The sequence below is a fragment of the Centroberyx gerrardi genome, chromosome 12 (assembly GCF_048128805.1).
Source record: "Centroberyx gerrardi isolate f3 chromosome 12, fCenGer3.hap1.cur.20231027, whole genome shotgun sequence".
NCBI lineage: Eukaryota > Metazoa > Chordata > Actinopteri > Beryciformes > Berycidae > Centroberyx > Centroberyx gerrardi.
In genome coordinates, this window is record NC_136008.1 from 19,732,999 (window position 1) to 19,759,030 (window position 26,032).

Sequence of the window (26,032 nt, forward strand, 5' to 3'; positions counted from 1 at the left end):
GTTTGGAATAAGAGGCAGAATATAAAGCATGATAAATAAACTGATTATGTTTAGTTTGACGACTACCCACAGCACATCTCCGCTACAGAAAGATATCATTGCTCCCACAACCAACAACAATAACCCGGTCTTCGTTTTGTGGATGTTGTGGTTTAGCTGTGGTTACAGCAGGCCAGGCTGCGGGCATGGGAATGATATTACGAATAAAACTGAACACAGCGAAAGAAGTAGACAGGACTTAGTCAGGACTTAGGATGGGAAGAGTGGAGTTATAATTCAGATGTGGCTGTCGCTCTGGACGGAGCTCTCCCAGAGTGACAGGCAGGGACAGGAACAAGTATGCTGGGTTGGCCACAACACATAGAGGTCTCTGTCATGGCTAATCGGGTACAATGGTAGAGTTGATGGTCTCTGAAAGCTGGCAGTCCCCTAGCTGAGCCTGAAGCTCCCTCATCTGGAGACTTCAGTCTCTTTCCGACTCAGAAGTTCCAGTTCTAGGACTATATCAGAATCAGACACTGAGACTAGCAAGGGAAATAAGATGGACCACACCAGTGACTTAAAAATAATCTTTAAAGGGATTCAGCAACTGCAACTTCCAACTCTCTAAAGGTGTTTTGTTTTGAACTAGGAGACCAGAACAACCACCTATATATCAATATCCTCTGTTCATACACAGTCTAGAGCCCCATTCAGACAGGGTTAGTTTCTCCAGGGTATAGCTAGTGTACTTGCAATTATTGCTTGAACTATTTGTTACTTTTAATCTCGTCCGGAGCGACCATCTCTGTCATTTTCCCCCTCGACCCCAGTATTTCTGTTTTTCAGTGCACTCATAGATGGTCTGATATTTCCAGTCCCGTCCGAAGAGACTCCTTTGTGTTCCAACACATTTACAGGTGATCTGGGAGCCAATAAGGTGAAGGCAGATCCTCAGATATCATCAATCCGTGATGTTCAATGCATCCCAGGAGGTATTATGTGATGAAGTGTTGTAATTACTTTTTTGGTGTAGCCACTTTCCCTCAACCTGTCTCATCTAATTCTACTTCAGTTAATAATTTCCTATATTTCCCAGAATGACTTTCAACAACCTCCAGAGAATGTGCCTGAACTTGTTGCATTTCGCTGTAGGTTATACATCTGGGTGGAGAGAACAATATTGATAGCGATAGCGTAGTAAGATCAAGAGAGTGAGAGTTTTCCAGTCGAGGAAAAGTGAGAGCCCCTTAGCCAGAATGTATCATGTCTTGTGGCTGCATTGCATTCTGGTCTATTGAGGTTACTGTCAGTGGAAAAACTGGTATCTCTTCCTCTTCTATGATGGATTTTTCCCTGTATGTTTGTTGAACGTCGGTGCAAAATGGCAGGTCTACAAAGAAGCTCTTGCTCTTTGATTCTGAGGGACTGACACCAAAACCTGACGCTTACCATAGATGTTTTAGATAGCTGAAAAACTGTCTGCTATCAAACTCCATTGCAGCTGGTGGAAATATCTCAACGTTACGTCACAACATTTGGTCAGCCGTGGGAATAAGAAAAATACACCACCAAACATCAAAATGGGCCCAAAAATGCAAGATGCATCGCCAAATAGCTGTGTTTAACAGTGATAAAGTGTTCCGTTCACTCATGCTGTGATCCTGCAAACAGCTATAATGAGCCATTGCAATGAAAGCTATCTGTTGGCTAAGCAGGACTGAATTTGTGGAACCATAGTGGAAGTGACTGAATGTCTGCCTTTGGCCTATCTGTCAAACAACTGGCAGGCTTTGTGTGCAGTGACGACTGAGCTGGTTTGAAGTGGGGTTTGGGGCTCTCGAAGCTATGTGCGGTGTGAATATTTCAGAGAGAGACCTGAACGGGAAACATTTGGCCAGAGCTGCTGCTGAGCGGCTCAGAAGGAGTGTGGGTACATTTCACCCTCCTGACACCATAAGGGATCGGGGAAGGGATCACGACCCAGACAGCAGCTTCTAAACACAACCTGCCTTACTCTATCACGCTCTGTTCCTGTTTGACTGTCACTATGACAACTGGCTGTTTTGCCAGACCTTTAAATTGACTTTGGTTGAGATGATGATAATCAAGCCAAAGGGAGAGGAATAAAAAAAAGAAAAAGCTACAAATATTTGACAATAACTACTGGTACTGTATTAGATTTTTTTTTAATATTAGAAGGGTAAATTGGATTTTATATACATAGATGTATCAGTGCCCAAATCTGGACACCCTTGGCTAAATCCAGACACACACTGTTTGATATGAAATGTAATATTTAGCTTTTCAAATATGTAGAATTTCAGCTGGTATTTCGGCAGGAAACAAAAAAAAATGCATTATACACTGGAAAGCGGATGAATGGATGGACAGATAGAGAGATAGAGAGACAGATAGATAGATAGATAGATAGATAGATAGATAGATAGATAGATATATAACGGCATTTTCAAAGTAAACAATGCTCTTTAGTGCTACATGCTGTCCTGATCCTCGTCCTGGCAGCTTAAAAGACTCTACAAATTAATCCACTTTTCTTGCTCCTGCTCTCGGCTCTCCAGAGTGTGCCTTACAGGCAAAGGCAACAAATCATCTGTGGGCTGAGCCGACAGCCTCCCTGCAGGTTCGGCCTGCCCCGCACCCCAGTAAGCCGACACAATCCCACTCCGGCCATTACAGGCACGAGGCAGGTAGCCAGGCCACACAGGCAGACCACAGTGTTATGATGCTGCCTACAGCCCCCTTGGTGAGAGACCGAGTGTTTTTTCTTTTCTCATCTTTTGCCCCTTTCTCCCTCCTTTTAGTTTCTTTCCATCACCTCGCTCAGTGGCCGGGGTTAGGGCTGCTGCTCACAGTTGGCTCACAGTGTCCTCAAATCTGATTGCAGCCTGCACCATAATGGCTCGACTCATTTTATCTGCTGTGATTTGAAAAGCTGTGACAAAAAGGACTTAAGCCAGGCTGGGGTTAATTACCTGATGTCATTAAATTACATTACTGCCCCAGTTTATGCCTGATCCTCCCACACTCAGCAGACAGGAACAATGGGTGGCCTGCAATTTCTGGATTCGGAGAGAGCAGAAAGATGAGTAAAAAAAAAAAATCTCTGAAAAATGTCTGCTCTGTTCAATTAAGGGCCTATTACAGTCGGACATTTTCTGTCAAGCAGTAGCACTGGGGCACGCTACTGCTTCTCACTTCCCATCCAATTAAAATGCCTATTGTGACATGCTTGACTAGCTTGTTTGTTATAAACTAGGCTACAAAAGTGGGAAAAGCTCCCTTAATGCTCCACTATACCTTTAACCTTATGTTACTGCATATCTCCTCATGCGTATACGGTTGTATCCCTCTGTTTATACTATGACACAGCTGTAGAGGGCTTCATGTTTTATCCATACCTCAGTGTAAACTCTCCGATCCATCCTGATGCTTTCAAGTGCAATAATCTTCAACGTGTGGCTATTCCAACAGTTCTGCTAGCCTGCAGACAGACGTCATACAGCAGCAGCATACAAACATAATCCATCAACCAGCACCATGTCTCTCTGTCTCATTAATCTTAACTGTGTTGCGCATACCGTCTGATTCAACAATAGAAGATGGTGCACACCCACCACCCACCAAAAACCGCAAGAACTCAACCTTTCCAAGATGGGCTTTTAGTGCAATAAAGTGCTGTTTTTGCTAGGGAAATGATTATTCGGCCCATTGTGGTACATGGCTGATCAGTTATCAGTGTTGGACAGCTGGGCTTTATGGGTGGAACCTGGCTGAATAGAGTCTTGCTGATCACTGGCTCAAAGCTAATGGTTAAATGAGATGTGTACCTGGGGAGGGTTTACTGTCAGCCTTGATGCACACAGTCATTTATTTACTCTCTCCAATTCAAATGGGTTATTTCACAGATGCATTGTCGCGGCGAGGCTTGTGGCTTTAGAAGGGTTATTATTGAGTGAGTGGGGATGAAAACAGAAAATAGCCATAGAAATTGAAAGGCTATCATAATGCATCAGAAATTGCCATGGCAACTTGGCCCAGTAAAGTGTGACATGCTGATTGGTGCAAACAGACATAGGAGGACAAACTGTTTAAAATACAGTGCGCATAACATCATCCTTCAAAACATGGTAAGTATATTGCATCAATTAAACCTAAGCAGAAGTAATTTAAAACACTCAAAGTGTGTCCTCCATGTGTGTATGCAAGTCATTTATTTTTATAGCGTGTATTGGGCTTAACACCTCTCAGCATATCTGCAGGGATTAAAGCAAAAAAACATTCTGAGCCTGAAATGTTCCTGACTGATGGGGGGGGGGGGCACACTACACTTATTTCTCTATTTCTCTATAAAAGTAGTCCAATAACAAGAACAACAAAAACAATTGACACATTTATGTGCTGAATGAATGAATATTCAACACACAGCATTATTAATCTATAAACCTAGTGCAATAAGGATAACTGTGGAGCCCCCCAGGGGTCACCTGGTACAAAAAAAAAATGATGCGGAAATCAGTGGGCACAGTTTTCTTACAATTTACTCCTAAACCGTGCCCACGGATTAGTAAACAAGCGCACATATTTGTGATATCTACGTTGATAACATCAAAGAGGAACTTTTAGGCCTACAGTGAGCCAGAGCCATTACACACAGCTTGGCATACATATAGTGAGCTGTAATAGCCATTAGGCACCTAGACCATATGTGAACCATAACCATTGATTAATCACATCAGTAGGTCTAATTTATGATCCGATGTGTGTTTTGGTGACAATATGAAACCCATTTACTCCCTATAAATCATGCTTGTAGAAAAAGCATGTTAATTAAATTTTATATGCAACTCTGTGGGCCGCTGTGGTGTCCCTGTTTGACGTTATCAATATACATATTACAAATCCGTTCGCATGGTCTACTAATCCGCGGGCATGGTTTAGGACTCCGTGCGCACTGATTACTAATTCGGGGCACGGTTTACTATTCCGTGCGCATGGAGCCGTGCGCGGTTTACCAATCGGTGCCCATATGGATTTCCACATCAATTGTTTTTTTCTTACCAGGTGACCCCTCGGGAGCTCTGTAGAGAACAGCCAAAGCAATGCCACATTTTTATGCTGAATGACAGCTGTAAATTGTGAAAGACAGATCACGTTCAGGTCTGTCATTGCTGCTGGAGCGGCAGCTGTAACTGTCGCTCCCGGTGTGGTCAGATATCGGAGTGCGCGCATAGCGGCTTTGTGTCTGGGATTTACCTCATGTGGAAAGAGCACTTTCTTTCTGCTGGTTGAGCACACAGTGCAGAACAAACACCCGGTTCCCTTAATTTGTCGCACCAAGTGTCAAACGGTTTCCCGTCTCCACCCGTTTATTCAATCCATACCTATCGCCGTTTGTTTTTTATTCCTGTCTCAGTGACGCGTGTATCTTCACCAGCTTTCATGAACTTTGTTTCCATATTTCAGCTGTGCTACACCACGGAATCGGTGCTACATTGTGATAGAAAGTAGCTTGCTGTTCATTGGATAAAAAAATAAACTTGCTCGCATTCCATTGGTAAATGTAAAATATTGATTTGCTTCGCTGAATATGATTGGATAAAACTTTTGTCGAAAATAGTTTGTGAATCTGAAACGTCCATATGCCGGAAATCCGGCACCTGACCAGAGGTCTTTAAGCCCTGTATCTGGCATGTAGAGTACTGAAACACATGATCTAAAAAACTCAGAGCAACTGAAAATGACTGCAGGTGTTTTTAATTCACATTGCAGATAATCCTTACTCCAGTACTGTGACCTTTAAGTCAAAATAATCTACACTAACTGCACATTTTAGAGTGGCCTTTTATTGTGACCAGCCCAAGGCACACCTGTGCAATAATCATGCTGTTTAATCAGCATCTTGATATGCCACACCTGTCAGGTGGATGGATTATCTTGGCAAAGGAGAAGTGCTCACTAACATGGATTTAAACAAATTTGTGAACAAAATTTGAGAGAAATAAGCCTTTTGTGTGCATAGAAAAAGTCTTAGATCTTTTATTTCAACTCATGAAAAATGGGAGCAAAACCAAAAGTGTTGCGTTTATATTTTTGTTCAGTATATAAACCTGAACCTGGACAGAGTTGCACCAGTCATTCATAAATCCGTTACTAAGTTTGTGTGTAAAGTCCTTACTAAGTTCTTGGTTGCACCACTCAAATGTAAGGAGTGTCTTAGCTAGAAAAGCCTTAGTAATGTGTAAATTGGTTACGAGGAAACATCTGTAGCTGCGTCCAATCAAAAAGCAATCAACAATGTAAACAAGGAAGTCACTGCAGCATCACGAGCTACAACAACCGTTTCAACGGACCACAGCAGCATAAAAAACTTACCTCCCCTTCGCTATTAAAAGATATGTATTGCTTTGCTTTATACATACATACATTTATGAATTCAGAATAATTTGATAAGCATAAATGGGGTTCAGAGTGAGAGGGTGTCAAGTTACACCATCTAACTTTCATTATTGGGGTTAATCTATATTTACTGTCATTGGGGTGATTTCTTAAACAAGGAATATGACATAAAGAATACTCATATCTGCTCAAGCCTGAACCGATACTGCAATAGGCATCCACATCATCATAAATGTCAACAGGATGTAGCTTGTCACATAATACCCGCTGATGCCAAATGTTTTCTCCATTTTCTAATATTTGTTTTAAGCGGCTCATATGTTTTTGTTGTTGTTTGTTTATTTTAGCAAGCTAAGTTAACAGTATTTTGTTTGCTGGTTACCATTAATCAGCTACACAACAGTTACAGGGAAGTTGGTAGGTGTAAATACTCAGTAACAACTATGCTGATGTGTACATCTCAACTTAGTAAACACTTTTTTTTATCTTATGAACAGCTGGTGCAGCCGGCTCCTGGAGAATACCTTGAAGGCAAACTCATCTATTCAACACTGACAAAATCATCGTCTTCATCATCATCTGATGGATGACTCAGTAGACACCGTGTTCATCTCTGTACCTCGTCCTTTCTCTGTTCTCCAAAACACAAATCTTCACCGTGTCACATAAATCTTCATATAACATAATGAGATTATAGATATCCAAGATTGGCACATTATTCATGGATCGCTGTATCTCATAATACATAATACATAATACTTTTGAAAGATGAGTATAACCTGCTGCCTATGGGAAAACGATTACCACAAAACCTCGCTTTGTGTTCCAAATGCCAGAGCTGAGTGAGTACGCGCTCATAAACCTGACTACATGTGGGCGGCTCAAAAATAAATTAAACTACATCCCTATACAATAAACATTCTGTACAATGTCCTTGGAGAAAAAGTACACAAACTGTGACAAATTGAGTATTTTCACCTTTGTGCTCTGTTATATAATTTGAGATTTGGATAAAACCATACAGAATAAAACAAAGACTCAAAACATAATGTGGTTAACAGTTTGACTGAGAGCTTAGTAAAGGTCATAATTCAATTTGACTTAAGGAGCCGTGCAGCTTTTCTACAACAGGGTACAAAGTCCTGTTGCACACTGATATAGGCCAATGCTCAAAAAGATAAGGTGAAAAGGAAATTCTACAGCACATGCTTCATTCTCAAATGACTAATGGCAAAATGCCTACCTTAACACACACATTTCAAGCTATTAGAAGCTCATTTACTCCTCATGCACAAAGCCAGCCATAAAAACTCCTAGCTTAGGACTCTTACCCTGCTGTCTGCGGGTGGCTCCTTCTTTCCTAGATGCTGTCCCATGCTGCTGACAGAGGCTGTGAAGCAAAGAAAATGAGTTTACACCAGGGGAAGACTGTAAACAGCATATTATCAGAAGACTAGATATTCCTCTTTATCTAAGCAAGAGATACTACCACTTCAGGCCTGAATGGAACTGTAGCATGATACAGAGCAACAAGAATACTGGGATATTCCCAACAGATCTTGAACACTGTTTTATACTGGATGATGGAATTGACATTGATGAAGACGAGTGCTAACAAATATTTAAAAAAAAACAAACTGCTTTGGATGAGCTTGGGGGAAAAGAAGGCTGAAATGATGTGAAGGAGAGCGTGAGGGAGACAGATGAGATAGGAAGAAGAGGAAAATATAAATTGGATTAGATAATAGAAAGATAAAATTAAGACGAGCGTGATGGCAATAAAGTTGAGCATGATGAATAGCAAAGGAAGGGAAAATTTAAATGCAAAAAAAAAAACTTTTGACAACCAGTCTGCTGCTGTATAATCCAAACTCGAGTTCTGTTGCAATAATTGCAGAAAACAAAATGAAATCTGAATGACAAAAGCCAATAGTAACATACTGCAATGTCTCTGAAAAGTATTGAAATGTACCGAAAAGTAAGCTGCCCTAAGGGAAGAAGCAGGGAAAGGAAGGCTCAGTTACACCTATTTGCATGCATATTTTCTCATACAGCGCAAGTGAGAGATGTCTGCTTTCTAAGGAAAAGTCTGATGATTTAGGAGGTTTGCCTGAGTTGTGTAGGTTAAAACATCATAAAGAAACCAACAACTTCTGCACTGATATAAATGCAACAAAGAGGCCAACTGATGCAAAAAAGGGCTGACATTTATATGAGGTGCAAAAGTGAGTAAAAAGTGCAAGAACTAAAAGAGTGTTTATTTTCTCAAACAAAAGTGGCCAATGTTGGGGGATGTAGTGAAAATATCTGCCTGCACCAACCCCTTAGTCCCAAAAGATAGAAGAAGAAAAAATGACTTCTTCTGAAGGATAGTTTTCCCATACTCAAATAATCACAGCTTGCCATTCTGTGGCTTTTAGGAGTTTTGCAACCATCAAAGCAGACTTTCATCATCTTTGACACCTTGCCAGTTTCCTTTTCTGTCCTTTCTTTATTTTATAATTCTACATCTTCGTAGTGTCCCTATTCGACAACGTTTATGCTACTCACTCTGGTTTTGATGTTGCTGCTTTGGTAATGACATGAGTGATTAATTAAGGCAATGCAACTATGACACGTAACATGACGTGTAATTAGACCGATGGTAGAATCTGTGAAAGGACACTCTGCAGCCATCAGCTGTGGTTTGGGCTAAGCAATGTTTAGTGACAAAACTGAATTGTCAAATGCTTCAAACAGTAAGACTGGATGCACATGCAAGACTTTAGTATAAAGCTAATTTAGAAGACATGGCTGAAAACACCATGTAACCGAACTCACCAATCTTAAACATTTGTTTGATATGTAAACTACTGATATGTCCCCACACTTAAATTCCAAAACTTTTACACAACTTCATACCAAATTTTCATGACTATACTACTGTAGTGTAATGTATAAGCAACCATTATAAATGCTATGACAATGAAAACTTACTATAACTTGAAGAGAACTTGAAGCCTAAGGAACATATTTTATTTGCACAAATATGATTCCAAACATCGATCACAATTTGCTTTAAAGGACATGGTTTGAATTAGATGAAAACATGACAACATTTCCTGAAACTGTATGCTTACTTCTAATATTAGCATCTTCCTTTGGTCACTTAATCCCACAGAGGCTTGACCCTGCTGGCTGGTTAGCTAGCTGCTTTCTAAGGAAAAGTCTAATGAGTTGTTGCACTAGGTGCCCAGCCTTACGATTACAGTTTAATTAGGGTTTAGTTGGTTTCAATGAATGCAGGATAGGGAAAATGTTGTATATGCAAGTAATGCATTGAGCCTCTCATTTTCCCTTCTAAGTCGTGAATCAATCAAAGGGATTCAAAAATATCTTAATAAAGCCTTTGAACAAGTATGATGATTAATTATGAAATCATGACCAAATCATTACTGCACATCCACATCCACAGAGACATACACACACCAAACATGTCATCTTTTGCTGGTCAGGATCTTAATGAAATGCAGTATAACACAGAGCCTCCTTCATGCCCACAGCAAATTAGCACATGAAATGCTGAGCAGACCAGAAAAGAGGCAAAAGATTAAACATTGAGCATCGATGATGAAATTTCTTTCATCATACTGTCAACAGGGGAGCAGTGTTTATCATGGGGGGGGGATTTTAGAGAATGTGCTCCAGCACCTCACTCAAACAAGTGTGATTAAAATGCGCTCAGCGTGCAAAGCGCAAGGGTAGAATATGGATCAAAACAAGGAAGCCTGCACCCTAAGGAGTCTGCATGGAATAGCCATGAAATGGACACTTTTGGACAATTGGGTTCTTATCTCTTGGTTTCGTTTATAAGGAGAGTGGGCAAGATGAAGAAGTTTGATACCTCAGATCAAAATAGGAACTGCAAGACATTGGGTCTTAGGCTACGTTACCTCTTGTCCCAGAGTACTGAGTGAGGCATTCTCCTGACATATTAGGATTGAGAAAGTTTACATTTTTACCTGTCGGTGCAAGTAGTTGATTACATGAATCTGTTATTAAGGAGTTCGATATGCAGAATAGGGTTAAACTAATCCTGCATATCAGGTTTGGGAACTTGTCAATAGATTTATTGGTACAACAAATGATACAACAGGACCTCACACAGTGTGAGGGGACAGTGCAAAACATACAACGAGAAGGCTTTACATACTGTGTATCTCTCTACATATAGTTACTGATAATTAAGGTTTTCTCTGATTGGTGCAGTGGAGGGTTTTCAGGTGACTGGCGGCCATATCGGATGTCCTCAACTATTGGGCAACAGTGGCTGTGAACAGCTGAGTGTGTTTCTAAACAGAACTGAATAGACATGGTTAATTTCTGTGCGGTTTTTGACTGGGAACTGATCATTTCACCACTGATGGATTTAGTGTTTAGATAATGTCAGCTTGTTAGCTAGCTAACCATAGTATCTGGTCAGCTAACCGCCACTGTCTTGTAAACAAATCTGATTTGCAGACTAGGTAATGTATCTAGTAGAAGCTAGTGTTAATTTTACATCAGTTACTTTGCTAAATTAGCCTGCTAGTTAGCTAGCTAACAAAGCCTTCTCTTCTTAAGCTACAACTCAGAGTTTGGAAGCACTTGTGTTGAAAACAAGGACAACTTCACCTATTTTTTGGTTTGGCCCCAGATGCAAAGGGAAACTCTAAAGACCCAAGCCAAGAAATTTGATGAATATGTATGTAAACACTACTCACAACGCGTATCCAAAAGATCATCAATAATATTTGCTCTGAAGAGTTGCAAAGTAAACAACGGCTGTTCTATTGATGGTTTTCTGAGTTAGCACATTTTCGTGACTAAACACTATTAGGCTACTAGTTTTGTTCGACGGACACATGCTGTGATTCGCAGTGGTGTTTCCAGAATCCAGAAGAAAAAAATCTTAATATTCACTTACTAATGTCTAATTACTTGCAGCGTTACTGAATTAATCTACAGCCACACCACAACAATCCTTTTCAATCCTTTCCATTATTTGCACACAGCTGATTCTCCAATGGACCTCCATGATGGCACCATCATGTAGGTTGATAAAAGATCTGTAATGCAGCTGCAAAGCCCATATATTAATCAGGCTGTTTGAGATGCAACCATCATTTCTTGTCTTGTTCATAACACATATGACATAACATATGGCGTGTTGTGAGCTTATAATGGTTTAGCTCTACGAAGAACTAGGTCCAAATGAAAAACTTTACTGCTTTCTTTTAAATTGCACTCGTGAACTCAAGAGAATAGGCTGAATCATGCCTGAGTGTGGAGGTGGTTGAGTTACAGTCAAAGAAAGCACAAACAACTAGCCGAAAAAAATAAGCTGAAAACCCCTGCTGATCAACCAAAGAGGCACAGTTATAAAGCCAGTTGTTGGGCTTTCAATTTGGGGCAATAGTGATACTCATTGGGGACCCAATCAAATGTTTCTGGGAAATGGAGTGCAGGGATTCTGTGTAATTGAATGGGAGGCTTTGGAGCCAGTTTCACTCTCAAATGTTACACAACCACAACTGAGATCCTGCAAGGACTTGCAAGACAAGACTGTTGCATAATAGAGAGTGACAGAGCGAGAGAGCAAGAGAGAGAGAGAGAGAGAGAGAGAGAGAGAGAGAGAGAGAGAGAGGGTGTGTGTGTTTGCAATTAAAACTCAGCAGCACTACTTTCCACACCGTTTCCCTGGCCTGCATTTTTGCTCACACATGGGTCTATAATTTAGAAAGAAGTAGGAAGGTGTTGGAAAAAGCAGAGACAAAAAAGGAGGGGGTGCAAAAAACATTTGGAATCTCTCCTTCACATATAAACCATACAAGCTACAAACTCATGTCAATAGCCAAGTGTCTCAGAGTCGGCTATATCTTTTGAAACATTTCCGTTTGCCCACTTTCATAATTCATTAGGATGGGGAAATAGCACAAATTATAGGTCAGCTACATATAGGCCAGCACCTAAAGGACTCCATTACCTCTCAAAGCAGAGTCTGCAGTGTATATGTGTAATTATCTACAGTCTGACTGCAGCGTTCATGCCACTACTCAGCTAGCTGTCTATTACCTGAGGCTATTTAACATCATCATCCTCATAATCAACTAATGCTTTTACATGGCGTCAGCGGGGATAAGGGATGGGGCTCATCACCAATTAAAAAAAAAAAACTGCTCAGTGGCCTTTAAACTGACTTCCTAGTATATGTCTTCTGTTTCCACCTACTGTATACTGTACCCCTATTTTCTGCTTTGTGAATATTTATTTCAGGGTATCAGTTTATACTTCGCTTGAACGATCAAATAGAGATTATCAAATAGAGATGCTCTTTGCAGAGAGGCCAACAAGGACTTTTACATTTTGCAGCGAAGAGAAATGCGTAATAGCTGGGACTTTTCTGCTGGATAGACTGCACCACAGATAGAGGAATCATAATGAAAATCTCCTCCAGGCTGCCTGCTGGAAATGTGTATCAGGTAACGTTTTATCAACTGATAAAAAGACAATCTTAGCAGTGAGAACAGAGATGGCACAGGTATTTATTTCTCTGACTGTAGAAAGGGATATTACCTTGGTGCAACATAAATCTCCCTGTCAGGATTGTACAGTAAAAGCTTTTTATAATGCTGACAAAAGGAAGTATGGATTACCCGAGGCAATAAAACTCTTAGCAACAATCAGGTAGCACAATGCATTCAGCACAATGAGGCATTCTTTATTCACTGTAGCAACTGTCAACTAAAGTTATTTTAGAGAATTAACAAAGACAAAAAAAATACTGTGCAAATGGATTTCAAAACACTAGGATCTCTCTCTATATATCTCTCTCTCTAGGGATACTTCCTCAAAGGGGCAGCGAGCATTAATTCAGACTTTTATAGGACAATGACTCATGGAAAGCTGGATGTTGAGAGCCAAGTAAACAATGTGGTGAAAGGCAGTTTTTTTTTTCTTTCTGCAGAGCATTTTAGTACATCAACTTGTTCTCACCCGGTACAGTACAAATGTTCAAGTTCAATTTCCCAGGCAGGCACCAGAGTCACACAATACATAGAGAGTCTTATGGGAGTATGAACTTCATGTTGATGAGATTTTGCTCCTCTGGCGTTTAACGGGTTGTTGTCAGTGCCCCCTCTAAGATAGGGGTGAGTGAAGGACCGGATGCACCAAACACTCAACCAATCAACCTACTAATGTGTTTACTGTTGTTGATTAATAGTACACTGATGTAAATTTTAAAAGCAACAATCATTTATATAACTTGCCAAATGAACATAGGGTCTGTATAGTATTTAGACTACCATTTTAATAGATGGCTGAATGGATGGATGGATGGGTAGATAGATAATTCAGATTCATTTGCACAATCTAAGTAAATCCTGTTTTCATGTACTGGGATAACAGGACATTTCACCTCCATGTAGTGCATTTTTTCCTCAGGGAAGGCTGCTGGACCAAAATAGAAATATGCTGCTGCAGCCTGTTGCACCAGCTGAACATGCATTCAGTCATAAGTGTAAAGTCTACACTAAACATTATGCTGATTCAAGTTACTAGTTAGAGAATTAGTTAGTTTGACACCAAAGCTGTCTGCTGTCTGCTGTCTGACATAAGGTTCAACCTCATTGAATTGTATTCTGGATGGATGAATTTTGTCATCCAGCCAATTAGAATCGAGGAGGCGTTCCTGTTTGTTTTGGGAAAAATGGTGGCAAACACAAAGACCTTGGAGGAGGATATAATTAATGCTCACCATCTCATTATTGTACGACTCATCATCAAAGGATTACTAAAACAAAGATAAAACAAACTGCTGTTTGTTGTATTCTCATCAACCCATTGGACAGAAGCCTATATCCATCAAAAATTCTGTGTGTTTTCTGACAGATCAGTGTGGCCACCCCCTTAAGGTACATCTTAATAATAATAATAATAATAATTGATTACATTTATATAGCGCTTTTCAAGGCACTCAAAGCGCTTCACATATCGGGGGGGGGGGGGGGGGGGGGACTCAACTCATCCACCAGCAATGTGCAGCACCCACCTGGGTGATGCACGGCAGCCAGTTTGCGCCAGAACGCTCACCACACATCAGCTATCTCAGTGGAGAGTAGAGGACTGAAAGAGCCAGTTAGGTAACGAGGGATGATTAGGTGGCCATGATGGAAGGAAGGCCTGTTTTTTGGGGGGAATTTTGCCAGGGCACCGGGGTTACACCCCTACTCTTGCGATAAGTGCCGAGGGGATCTTTATTGACCACAGAGTCAGGACCTCGGTTTAACGTCTCATCCGAAGGACGGTGCTCACTCACAGGACAGAGTCCCTGTCTCTGCCCTGGGGCATTGGGGATATTATTCATGAGACCAGAGGGAAGAGCACCTCCTACTGGTCCTCCAACACCACTTCCAGCACCAGGTGGTCTCCCATCCAAGGACTAACCACAGCTAGACCTGCTTAGCTTCCCAGACAAGCTAGCGATGTGATGCAGGAGCTATGGTGCTGGCGTCTTAACTAGTAGAGTTTAAAAGGGACAAGGAACCAAAACATTGTTGCACCTTCTGTGGCCAATAATGTGTGTACCAAAATCAATTCTCATGCCCCAATTAATAGAAGAAAACCTGCATACTCTCGGCTCTCCATGGCACATGGTTGCCTATCCCTGCTTTACACCTAGTAGGGGATAGGTGTAGGTTTTAGTCTAATGCAATTTAGTTATGCGTAAACTCAGACTCCAAAGAATTTCCATTCACCGGCCACAGCATGCTGCTGTCAGTCCAGTGGCAGCAAAGTATTGGTGACACTGTTGCAAAGTGATCGCTGGGAACTGCAATGCAAAACACCACAGCAATGATCGCTTATCACCAAAAATGTTGCCCCCCCCCAAAAAAAAAAACATTGTCACTTTACGTTAAACTGGTGCAACACACTACTGGTGTGTCTGCCCTGCTGCAACTGCTGTGCGTAAATTCTGTAAATTCGGGACTGACGCTGTCCTGTCTGACATGTTGGATGAAGACAAGTAGATCTCCCTGGCTAGTCTCGCTCTCTGGACTCCACCATCACTCTATGCGGACAAACAGATAATCACGCTCTTCTCTGTAGTGTAGCATACGCCTCTCCATCACACACCCGGTTCTCAGGGGAAAGAAAAAATCTGTGCAGGCATCTGTATGTGGTCTTAGACAGTCTTAGACCCACTTCCTTCCACATGCAAACATTTTCTCTGATTGAGAAATGAATGATCCTACAGGGTTTGACACCAATATGGCTTTTTGAAGGCTGATTACTGATTTTTTTTTTAATTTAAGCTGCTGAAAGACGATATTTTGTGCTGATATTCAATATCGTTAAATTTGACTATTTTCACTTGTGTGTATTCCCGCAACGTTTCCCCCCAGAATTGTATTCTTGTCAGGGTGGAAAAGCCTCTGAAACAGTAGGCTATTTAGACCATAAAATTCTCCACTGAAACCCCCTCCATATTACTGTAATAGTAACAACAATACTACTGCTCATATCAGAGGTGGATGACACTGACTAGCTGATATATGATTTTTAATAAAAAGCCAATATTGGCCAGACATATGGGCAAACCCATCGGTCCAACACTAAACCCACAAGTGGCTGAAACATGTGTGTGACTGCCTGCCGTTGCCTGGTTCCTTTGTTATATTTCAAGTTTGTCCTTGTAGACAAAGACAACAGCTTCTTTTAACCCTCCAGCTGCCCTCAGTGATTGCACTATGTCGTGCTCTACTGTGAGGGCCAATTACGTAATGAATACAGAGCATGTGTGCATGTAGTGTGTAGTGTGTAGTGTGTAGTGTGTGGGTGGGAGGTGGGGGGGCACCCAAGAGAGAGAGTGTGTGGTGAGATGAGAAACAGCCATGGAGTTACACACACCCTATCTGCCAGTGGAAATACTCTCCCCCTGACAAGAGATTTGAGGTCAAGGGTCAACATCTGTCCCTGGCGGTGGGTGGGCGGGTGGGAACATGCTACAACAGTGATCAGGACAGTGAAGGCAAGACTAACATCCAGGGTCTCTGTATTTGTTTTCAATCCGCTCCATCCCTTTCCCTCTGCTCCTCTCTCAAAGCCTTCCCCTTTTTTCATTGCTGATTCTATTTTTCCCCCCAGAGATATTAAGTTGCCAGCATAAGGTCATGTCACGTTAGCAAAATTAAGATAAAAGTGATGCAGTGTGCTCCATGGGTTCAGAGACTGCCATACAATATCGTAACCCTAAGAACTGAATAAGCAACCAATTATCACAACATGATAACTTTGGTTACATTATCAACAAATCAATGGAAAGACATGGGAATGGCAAAACTTCAAAAAACGTATTAAAAAACAATAGGACAAAACCAGATATCTGATGAGGGCTTATATACTGAAACGCATGAGACTGATATTGGCCATTAATGAAAACATGGTATAATTGGGGTTAGGTCTTTCATTCATTCATTCATTTATTTTGTTTACCCGCTTCTTCCATTTCGGGGTCACGGGAGGCTGCAACCTATCCCAGCATGCATTGGGTGGAAGGCAGGGAGACACCCTGGACAGGTTGCCAGTCCATCACAGGACTAACACTGATAGACAGGTAATTTAGAGTCTCCAATCCACCTGACTTGTATGTCTTTTGCCTGTGGGAGGAACTCTAGGCAACAGGATCTGAAATTAACGCCTCGCAGTATTTCTATGAAAATGTGTATGAATTATTTTGGCTGAAAAAAAAAAAACATTCTTGGCAGCCATTGCCAGCCTGGTGAGCCAAAAAGTTTGAACGCAAGGCAAACATGCAAACTCCACACAGAAAGGAATCAACGTTACAACCTCCACCGTGTCGCCCCCAGGTAAAGTTTTGTCCTATTTTTTTCCAATACGTTTTTGGGAGTGCCACCATTCCCATGTGTTTTCATGAATTCATTCGAAGCCAGTTTGTGCTTTTTGGCAGAGCACCCACCCAGAGGAAGGAGGCGCCCCTGCTATACATTTTTTGCTGTTACATTATGACTTTGCAAAATGCTCAACCATGGAGTAAAGCGCTGCATTTCTCAACACTCATCATTACCATTATCATTATAATCATTATTCCAACATTTCATAACCATGCCAAAAGTTTTTGTTTGGGCTCAACACTGAATCAGTGAGGATAGCTGTATATGGAACCAGGCCAGCACAGTAGCAAGCGGGCTGAGTTTTGTCAACTAAGTGACTAGCCAGCCGTGATCATCTGGCTGAACTACAGCAGCTTCACCACCAAGAGAAGCAATGTTGCCTGTGGGCTCCAGCTGCTCGTCAGAAACATCAGGGCCACCGTTTTGTTAGCTTCCTGGTTTCTTAAGATGAGATAATTGGTCTCAGATATGGATGATTTAACCAGACCAGTGATCCTCCATCCTTCTGAACAGCCTGGTACATACAGTATAATATAACAAGGATGTTGTGGACTTCTACTACCGCAACAGCCTCTCTCTTGCACATACAAACATTGATGTTGTGTGGCAGGGGGATGGAGCATGCAGGGAAATATGCTGCTGGTACTCTGCAAAGCAATCCAAGTTTTTGAAATGACTGCCAGAGGATTTTCCTCATGAAAGAACACGTCCAACTCTAGGGGACTATTAGACTAGAGAGGAATAGCCCTACTCCCGAGGGTCTAATGCTGTGTATATCTTTTGCAATGTTACTATTTTTTAGCGTATATTTGTTTTGCTTTGTTATGCATGGGCATCTCTCATCACTCCCTGGGGTGTCCTCCTGATTTTCTCATAAAGCCTAGCGCCTGGAGGGTAGGCTGAATGCTCCTCAAAGGAGATACACAACCACCGCCACCTGGGGATCGCTAGTCGATAATAATCCCAGCTAGGACCTCTCAACTTGCCGCTTGTGGCAAAATATTCAACTCTGCCATCTGCTGTGATGACTAGGAGGGTCTGACACATTGCAGGCTGTGACACCACTGCAGATGACTGATCATGTTGTCATTGCGGCAGCGAGTGAACCCCGAGCTATCTGGCTGCACCACGCCCGAGCAAAACTACGGCGATGTTGCATAGGAGTTAGGGATAGGTAATGTGACTCAACCTGTCTGTCAACAACAGGCATAGACAGGAGAGGAAGTGAGAACAGAGAGGAAGTTTGCTAGTCTGTGAGGACGGAAGTTGACTAACCTCAGTATATCACCTGCGAAACAAAGATATAGACTACAGTGTGTAAGCGTATGTGGTGGATGCATGGCGTGAAAAATATCACATGGTATGGAAAATGGCAACAGCACACCTAACTTTAAAGTGCTTTCAAAAATACACTAGCTGGCAAGTAAGAGGGTGTGTTCTGTTCACAAGGTAAGAAAAGGAATGCCAAGCCAGACATGTGACGGCTGAACAAACTTGGCATTTTCTCCCTGTCTGAGCTGAGGTCATTCCTGAGAAATGCAAAGGAATGTGTTCCTGCGACCTCCGGGCCAGGTATTCACAGGCAAACACAGCCTTCTCCTTAAACTTACTCAGAGCTGCTAGGTATGCGACAGCGGATTGCGCCACACTATTTATACTCCAATGCATTCTACTGCTTTCTCTATAAAGCTAGTTACCAGTGACAAAATCCACAAAATCCATAAGATCATGCCATAGTGACTTGCAGCAACAGCAGCCTCACAGCAAGCACTACTCAGTTTGTATCACAAATGAAATACTAGTACAACCATGTTATTTGAGGTTGCTGTGACTGTAACTCTAAGTTATTCAAGCTTCATGGTGCAACTGATATGAGTGACAGAAAATGTTCTCCTTCTATTCTTCAGTTAACATGGTTTGATTTGTATTGTGCCTTCATCTGGCGGAAGGTGAGCATCAAACCTACATGTTGTGTGCATCAGACAATGTCAGAGGTCCATTTGCTGAATGTTCCCAGGCCAGAGGACATTCAAGGCTACAGGCTTTTTTTTTTAATAAATCAGTCGAGTTCAGATGTAAACAGCCACTCATGTGTGAGTGTTTTATTTATAGATCGTGCACAGCAGCCGCAGCAGCCACAGCAAGTCACAGCATTGCTTTGGGCTCCAATCTTTCTTTTTATATTCAACAGACTGTTGTATAAAGGTTGTCATAGGGTCTTCAACTGCTGCTAGATCTTGGCAATTCTTGTCACCAACAGACAAGCATGGAAGTCAAACAGTGCAGTGGCAACCAACTGTTTTGATCAGTTATGCCTGTATGTTTTTCTTTTATGGGCCTACACTGTTTTTATATTATGTCCAGTGACAGGTGGAGCATAGCCTACTGCTGACCAATCCCTGTTTAGTATGCAAAGTGATGTAATACTAAATTGCCTCTAGTCTTTACAGCACATGTTGAAATCTCTCTGGAAAGCCAGTGGACCAGTCTGACAACAAATAGGCTATTTCAGATATAAGCCATGAGAACAGCTAAGAGGCATTGTTATGCTGGACACAAAGCTAATTAGGCTACTTTTATGAGACTGTATTAAAAAAGAAAGAATGCAAATTATGGCCACAGGTGTTAATTAGGATTAACAGTTATGTGGTCACAGGTCTGTTTATATCACTAATATTTAAATTAACTGAGGACCTGGATTATCTGTTTTTAAAACATTTAACCACAGCATTGATGACTGACAGCACAGCTGGGGAGGAACTAGTCCAGATAAGTTCCCTTCTCTATAATATGGAGTGAGCTTCACGGCAAACTCTATTAAAAAATCTGCCAATTTGCTGCCTTGCTAATCGGCAAACTCACACACCTCGTGGAAGACTTAAGACCTTAAACGAATCGTTAGGAGTATTCTGGTAAATTCGGGGTATAGATGATCCATCAAGCAGCACTCGATTTTAACACAATTTCAACTTTTAGAATTGGTTTCCCTGTTGGTCCCACATCTTCTCCCATCAAAATACACTGCGGTGGGCGGTAGCGAGCAGCGTGACCAATTCTGAAAGTTTACATTTTATTGAAATTAAGTACTGCTTGGTGTATTATATGTGTGCCGAAATGAACAGTGGACTGTAACGATTCGCAAAATGTCTTAAATCTTGTTCTACGATGTGTGTTAGTTTGCCGATAAGCACGGCAGTATTAAATAGCCAGATTTTGTATAGTGTTTGGTGGGCGAGAGAGAACGCAGGGACTGGAAGGGAGGTGTACGAGTAAAAACAACACTGTCAAAGCACATAACAAAGCAGTGATACTCGGGCAGTGATGCTGATTAAAAAAAAAAAAACATTAACCAGACATTGTTGCACTGAGTTGCCAGGTAGACTTGGCCAAGCACGAAAACGAGATTCCGGGCATATTTTTGCTGTCAGGTTTCGAAACGACATACTAGCCAAAGACGCGTTAGTAAACAGGTCGACGTGGATAACATGTTTACTATCGTTACTCTACATTGTGCTGCGGTGGAAACAATGTCAGGCGACAATAATGTATCCACCGCACTTGTTTTACCTCTTTTACGCTGACTTATTTCCCGCATTGCATTTGTTTTTGTCAATTTTACCAAGTCGGCAGTGCACGTACCCTTCTCCGGTTTGACTGAATCAAATGCATCCACAGCTGAGCCTTGTACTGGACGTAACGAAGTATCGGTCTTCAGTCAACGGTGGTCGACGGTGGTCGTCAACAATAATAACAACAACGCCTTTTTTCCCTTCACGTTTCGCCGTTGATGTTTGCAGCACTCTTTCTTCGTCAATAAACGTGCCTCGGTGCTTCCTGATTTAGGTACTCTGGTGATGAGGTTGTTTCTTCGGGGTGGGGCGGAATGCAGCTTTAGACCGCCAAGAAATGTGGGCTAAAGAGCACGTCGGTGCACGTCTATGCACGAATTTTGAAACAGCTGGCGAAACCGTGCAAAGGATAGGCTAGTACTCGCTCTGATTTTCAAGTAGACTGAAACTGAGGGTTGAGAAAATGAAGTTCAAATAAGGAAATGCAATTTAATAATGCAATTTCACATGATCAGGAACAAACATATGATATAAACCTTTGTTTATGGGTAAGTCAACTGAGCACCATTCTCTGCTTCACATTCACTGCCCAGTACCACAGTCCTCTACTGTCAGTTACTGAGCAGCTTCACTGGAGCAGCTGGGGGGTCAGTGCCTTGCTCACCTCAATAGTGGTTGTTTGAATTCATAACCTAATTCAATATTAGTATAGTGACCAAATGTTTCAGCCCATATCCACCTATGCAACTTGTAGGCTGCGGTTATTTGTTATTATTGTATGTTTACTTGTGAGTGTAATCTGGCTGCTGCTGGCCTTTCATTCATGAATGCAATAAAAATGTCCTCAAGTATTTGCTGTTGCATAGGCTAGCACATCTCTTCTGGCATCGTCACCATACATTGTCTTTAGTAGGTAGGTATTTATCATAGTACAAGGGCGTCAATTCACTAAACCCTAAGCTACGGGTTTGGGTCCCTGCTCTGGATGTGTCATTTTAACACATCTGTGTATCTTCTTTGGGACAACACACACACACTTGTATTACTTTTCAACACAAGATATGTTAATAACAACATATGTTGTGTTAAAATGTAGGCTATTGTGATTAACTGTTGTGTTGAATAGTAACACAAGTGCGTGTCCTCCCAGACACACAGATGTATTAAAGGGTGTGCATTTAATCATTAATTTGCCACCAAAACTTTCAAGACAATATTGACTAAATTTCTAGTGATAAAGTGGAGCAATGTTTAATGACTGACAAGATAATTACTTGGTCAGTGTGATAAATTATTAGCTGTATGTCACCAAACTATCATTTTAGGGAACACTGGTCCTGAATGCTCTCCTGAAGGCTTCCAAAATCATTTATAGGCTATTATATTTGTGTTACAGAATTAATCATTTAAAATCAAGCTTTGAAAACGTTTTTAAATCATGGCTTCTTCTTTTGAGGAGGTTCTTATGCTGTCTTCATGATTACATTTGCTCCAATCAATATTGTCTAATCAGAAATAGTAAAAACTACCCCAACTTTCTATTTTCATACCAATGAAAGAAGGAAAACTGAATAATTCTAAATGTAGCCCTAGAGGCAGGTGTTCTCATGTTTTATTTCTATTAGTTTTAAAAATGAAGTGCTTTTCTATGGTCAGTGGTATTACTGGCACGCATAACATAGAAGAGCTCTCAGTAGAAATGCAATTTGTACAACAGAGATACAAGGTTGAGATCAAGAGTTCTCAAAGAAATTGCCACTAGCTATTTTAATAACATATTTTGCACGCTCCAAATAAATATCCTAAGGGCCTTTTAATTATTTGTTCATTTTTCTTTTCAGTCTTGTCCCTGGGAAAATTTGTTCCCCAGTGATATTAACAAAAATATTTTCCTCCCCTCATAAATCCCACAAGAGGCTGTGCTGAAGTTTCAATCAGCCATGGAGTCAAATTTGCTGGTGCAGTTTTCTGATTAAAGAATACCCGGTCTACACATTTATCATTTTCCCTTTAGAATTTGAGTATCAAAGCATCATTGCAAAAACTCCCATGATATGCAGAGACAAACCCATTAGAGTCTCAGTAACAGCAGTCCTCATTGGTCAAACCCAATTTCCTTGTAAATAAAATGTTTTCTGGATGCTGGATAAGGATCAAAGTAGACCAAAAATCAAAAGCTAGCGCCCAGGAAGTTGCCGATATTACATGCCAGGACTAGATGTACCAAAATTTCCTTCATCTGGTTCACAACCTTTTTGGCTTGTGATCCCTTAAAATGAAGCAATGCCAAAATGACTTCACAGATTGCGTAAATTTAAAAAGGCCTGTGTTTTTGTAGGTTTGAGCGTAAGGAGCTGTTGCTCAGGTAACGAGTCTGACGATTTTAAGCTTGCTTCAAGGAATAGAAAATCCCAGGCTTATGTCAAATTGTCGACAAATATATCCGGCTAACTCATTATCCTCGGCACAGGGCACAAGACAACACCAAGGCAAAAGACCAAAGTCATTTTTTATAGGCTACATTCTTCTTTAACTCTAATGTTTACTAATATGTAATTAACTAATGTATACTAATGTTTTTCATTAATTTCTGGAATTTCTTTATTGTTTATCCCATTGGCTTTCATTTGATGATGTCTTGCGCTTTTAATTGTGTTTTAATTAAAATAGACTGACTGCAAAACGCTGTTTTAGCTTTCCTCTCCTTGAGACAAAGAGATGAAAAGACAGCATCTACTCTCATAGCAGATGTATTGAATTGCAGACATAGCCTAATTAAATAACGAGCAAGGTTATCCAACAAGATATTTAACGATTCATCATCAGTTAATGAATTAGCAATCAATAAAACTCATAAGAGATGTACCAATCATTCCATTTTGATACCATGAGGTTTTTCACGTGACATCAGCAATATTGTCTATTAATGAACAGAAACAATTTATCAAGTTATAGCGATCCTCCATGGGGCTGATCAGATTTGATTCTGTAATATGATGTTGCAGTGATGACCAGAGAAATCAAATATGATAATGTATCCGGGAGGACTGGGTCCAATCCCGGTCAATTCTTACTCAAAGCTCTTGATAGCTTCTGTGACTGCGGGGGTGGGGGGGGGGTTGACAGAATCAATGATCCAATTGCTTACCAGGGAGATCAGCCCCGAGGCAGAGAAACTGACTCAACATAGTCAGTCATATAATAATAACGCATTAGCTTAGAGCCTGGACCGATTTGGACAGAGATAACTGGTTGTCATGGAAATGGCCAGGCCTCAGCAGAGGTAATGGGCCCAAAACAGCATGGATTATCCATCACAGCAACTCAAGGGAAGAGTTGTTGCTCATTTATGTCTCTGTTGAGGGAAACATGTGCATATTGCTTATTGTGATGTATGGGGTCATGTTTCCTTCACTCACAATAGAACTAAGAATGGAGATGTGCTCAGTCATGGAAAAAAAAACAACCACAAGAATCAGAGGGTGTTATTTTTTCAGCACTTCCAGTCTCAGGCAATGACAGATGGTGAATTATAGGGCTAAAACAGGCACATCTTAATTTTTGTAAAGACACGGCGTCGTCTAACTTGCAGTTGAAGTGTCTGATTACATATATTTAGGGTTTTTTTGTGTGTATTTCTGTGTCTTGCTTGATTACTTGATTGCTTGAAATAAAACCAAGTGTCTTCAGTCATTTGTATTTGTCTGGAGCAGAATTACCCTGATTGAAGGTCTTCATACATACAGCAGCAACATGGATTTCAGCTCCAGTTCATTTAGATATAGTTTGAAGACCTTGAAGCTATATTTACCCAGTGTCAGAGAACCGTACACAGGCCTGCTGTATAGAAGTCAGGAACTCAATCTGAAGAAAAGAGCTGTAATATAAATTCACACACTACCCTAAAGCTTAATTTTGTAATTAACTGCATAATACAGTCTTAGCAGAACAAGCTATCTAATATACAAGAATTTGGTAGAGATCTGAAAGTTTCAGACTTGTGCTGTTTAAGTGTGTCTGTCATTCAGAGTAACATGATAGATAAGACTAGATGCACTGCTCACCTACTGCTTAACTTCAGAAACATGAAATTCAAATGTAATGTGGATCTAAATGTGTAGGCAGTGTGCATACTCTCACTTTCCTGCATGTGAAAACTGCTTCAAATGTTTTGAGCCATCAACTGAGCCTCAACACCTTCATAAGAACTTCAATGATGCAGCAAATCACTGTGTCTGGTGATGTGATTTCTGAAACAGACAAACAAATAAAATGTCAACTGATCCTCATAGACATCAAGGCCTAAAACTCCTCTCTAATGGGAACATGAACCTCTCATACCGGCTTCCAGGCATTACAAATCCTGGAACAGTTGGAATTGGCTGTTTGATGAAATTTACATACACAGAGAATTGCATTCTTAACCGGGTTATTCATGTAACCTGGCTTTGGGTCGACATGCAAATGTTATAACTGGCATAAAAACAAGCTGATTAGGACTTCCCCAAAACACACCAAATGAAACACCCACATGCGACGACTTTTGATAAAGTGAGGTGACACAAAGTGAAGTGGTCACACTTGGTCTGCATGTATCCTTAGGTGACAGTGAAAAATAGGCACGGTAACTGAGGCGGGGCCACCTCTGAACCTCTGTGTTAATTCAAAAGAGATTTCAGTACATTTAAGTTAAAGATGAGAAGTCTATCATTTAAAAAACACATTCCCTACAAAAGGGCACTTTGGCTACTGGACTGGTGTTTTAAGACCAGTTGCGACTTATCTCTGCACATCTGGCTGATGACCTCCAAGAAACCTGATGGATATTAAGCATCGCCTGGTTTCTCCTTTTAGATTTAATCACATAGAGTGGGGAAAAAGCTGTGATAACGTCACATGCAGAAAGACAAACCCCCAGCTACTGCCACCCATGGTTAAAAATAGGCCTACAAAACATTCACACACACACACACACACACATACACACACACACACACACACACTAGGGTTTGACCAATAAGGGTTTCTGAAGGCCAAAACTGATAGCAGTATTTGTCAGATTGAAGCTACAAATAGCTGATATTCAGTATTTTTAAATCTGACCATTTTCAAGCAAAAAAAAAATCCACA

The 26,032-nt window shown here is 41.0% G+C and overlaps 1 protein-coding gene across 1 annotated transcript in view; it reads right to left on the reverse strand.

Annotated features, from left to right (window-relative positions):
* Window positions 1-21,200, reverse strand: part of LOC139914213 (myelin basic protein-like) — a 49,034-nt gene extending 27,834 nt beyond the window's left edge. The window contains exons 1-2 of the mRNA XM_071902476.2: window positions 20,973-21,200; window positions 7,731-7,789 (exon numbers count right to left, since the gene is read on the reverse strand). Coding sequence (XP_071758577.2) covers window positions 7,731-7,775 — 45 coding nt within the window. The 5' untranslated portion in view covers window positions 7,776-7,789; window positions 20,973-21,200. The remainder of the gene's footprint in view (window positions 1-7,730; window positions 7,790-20,972) is intronic.
* Window positions 21,201-26,032: the final 4,832 nt, after the last annotated feature.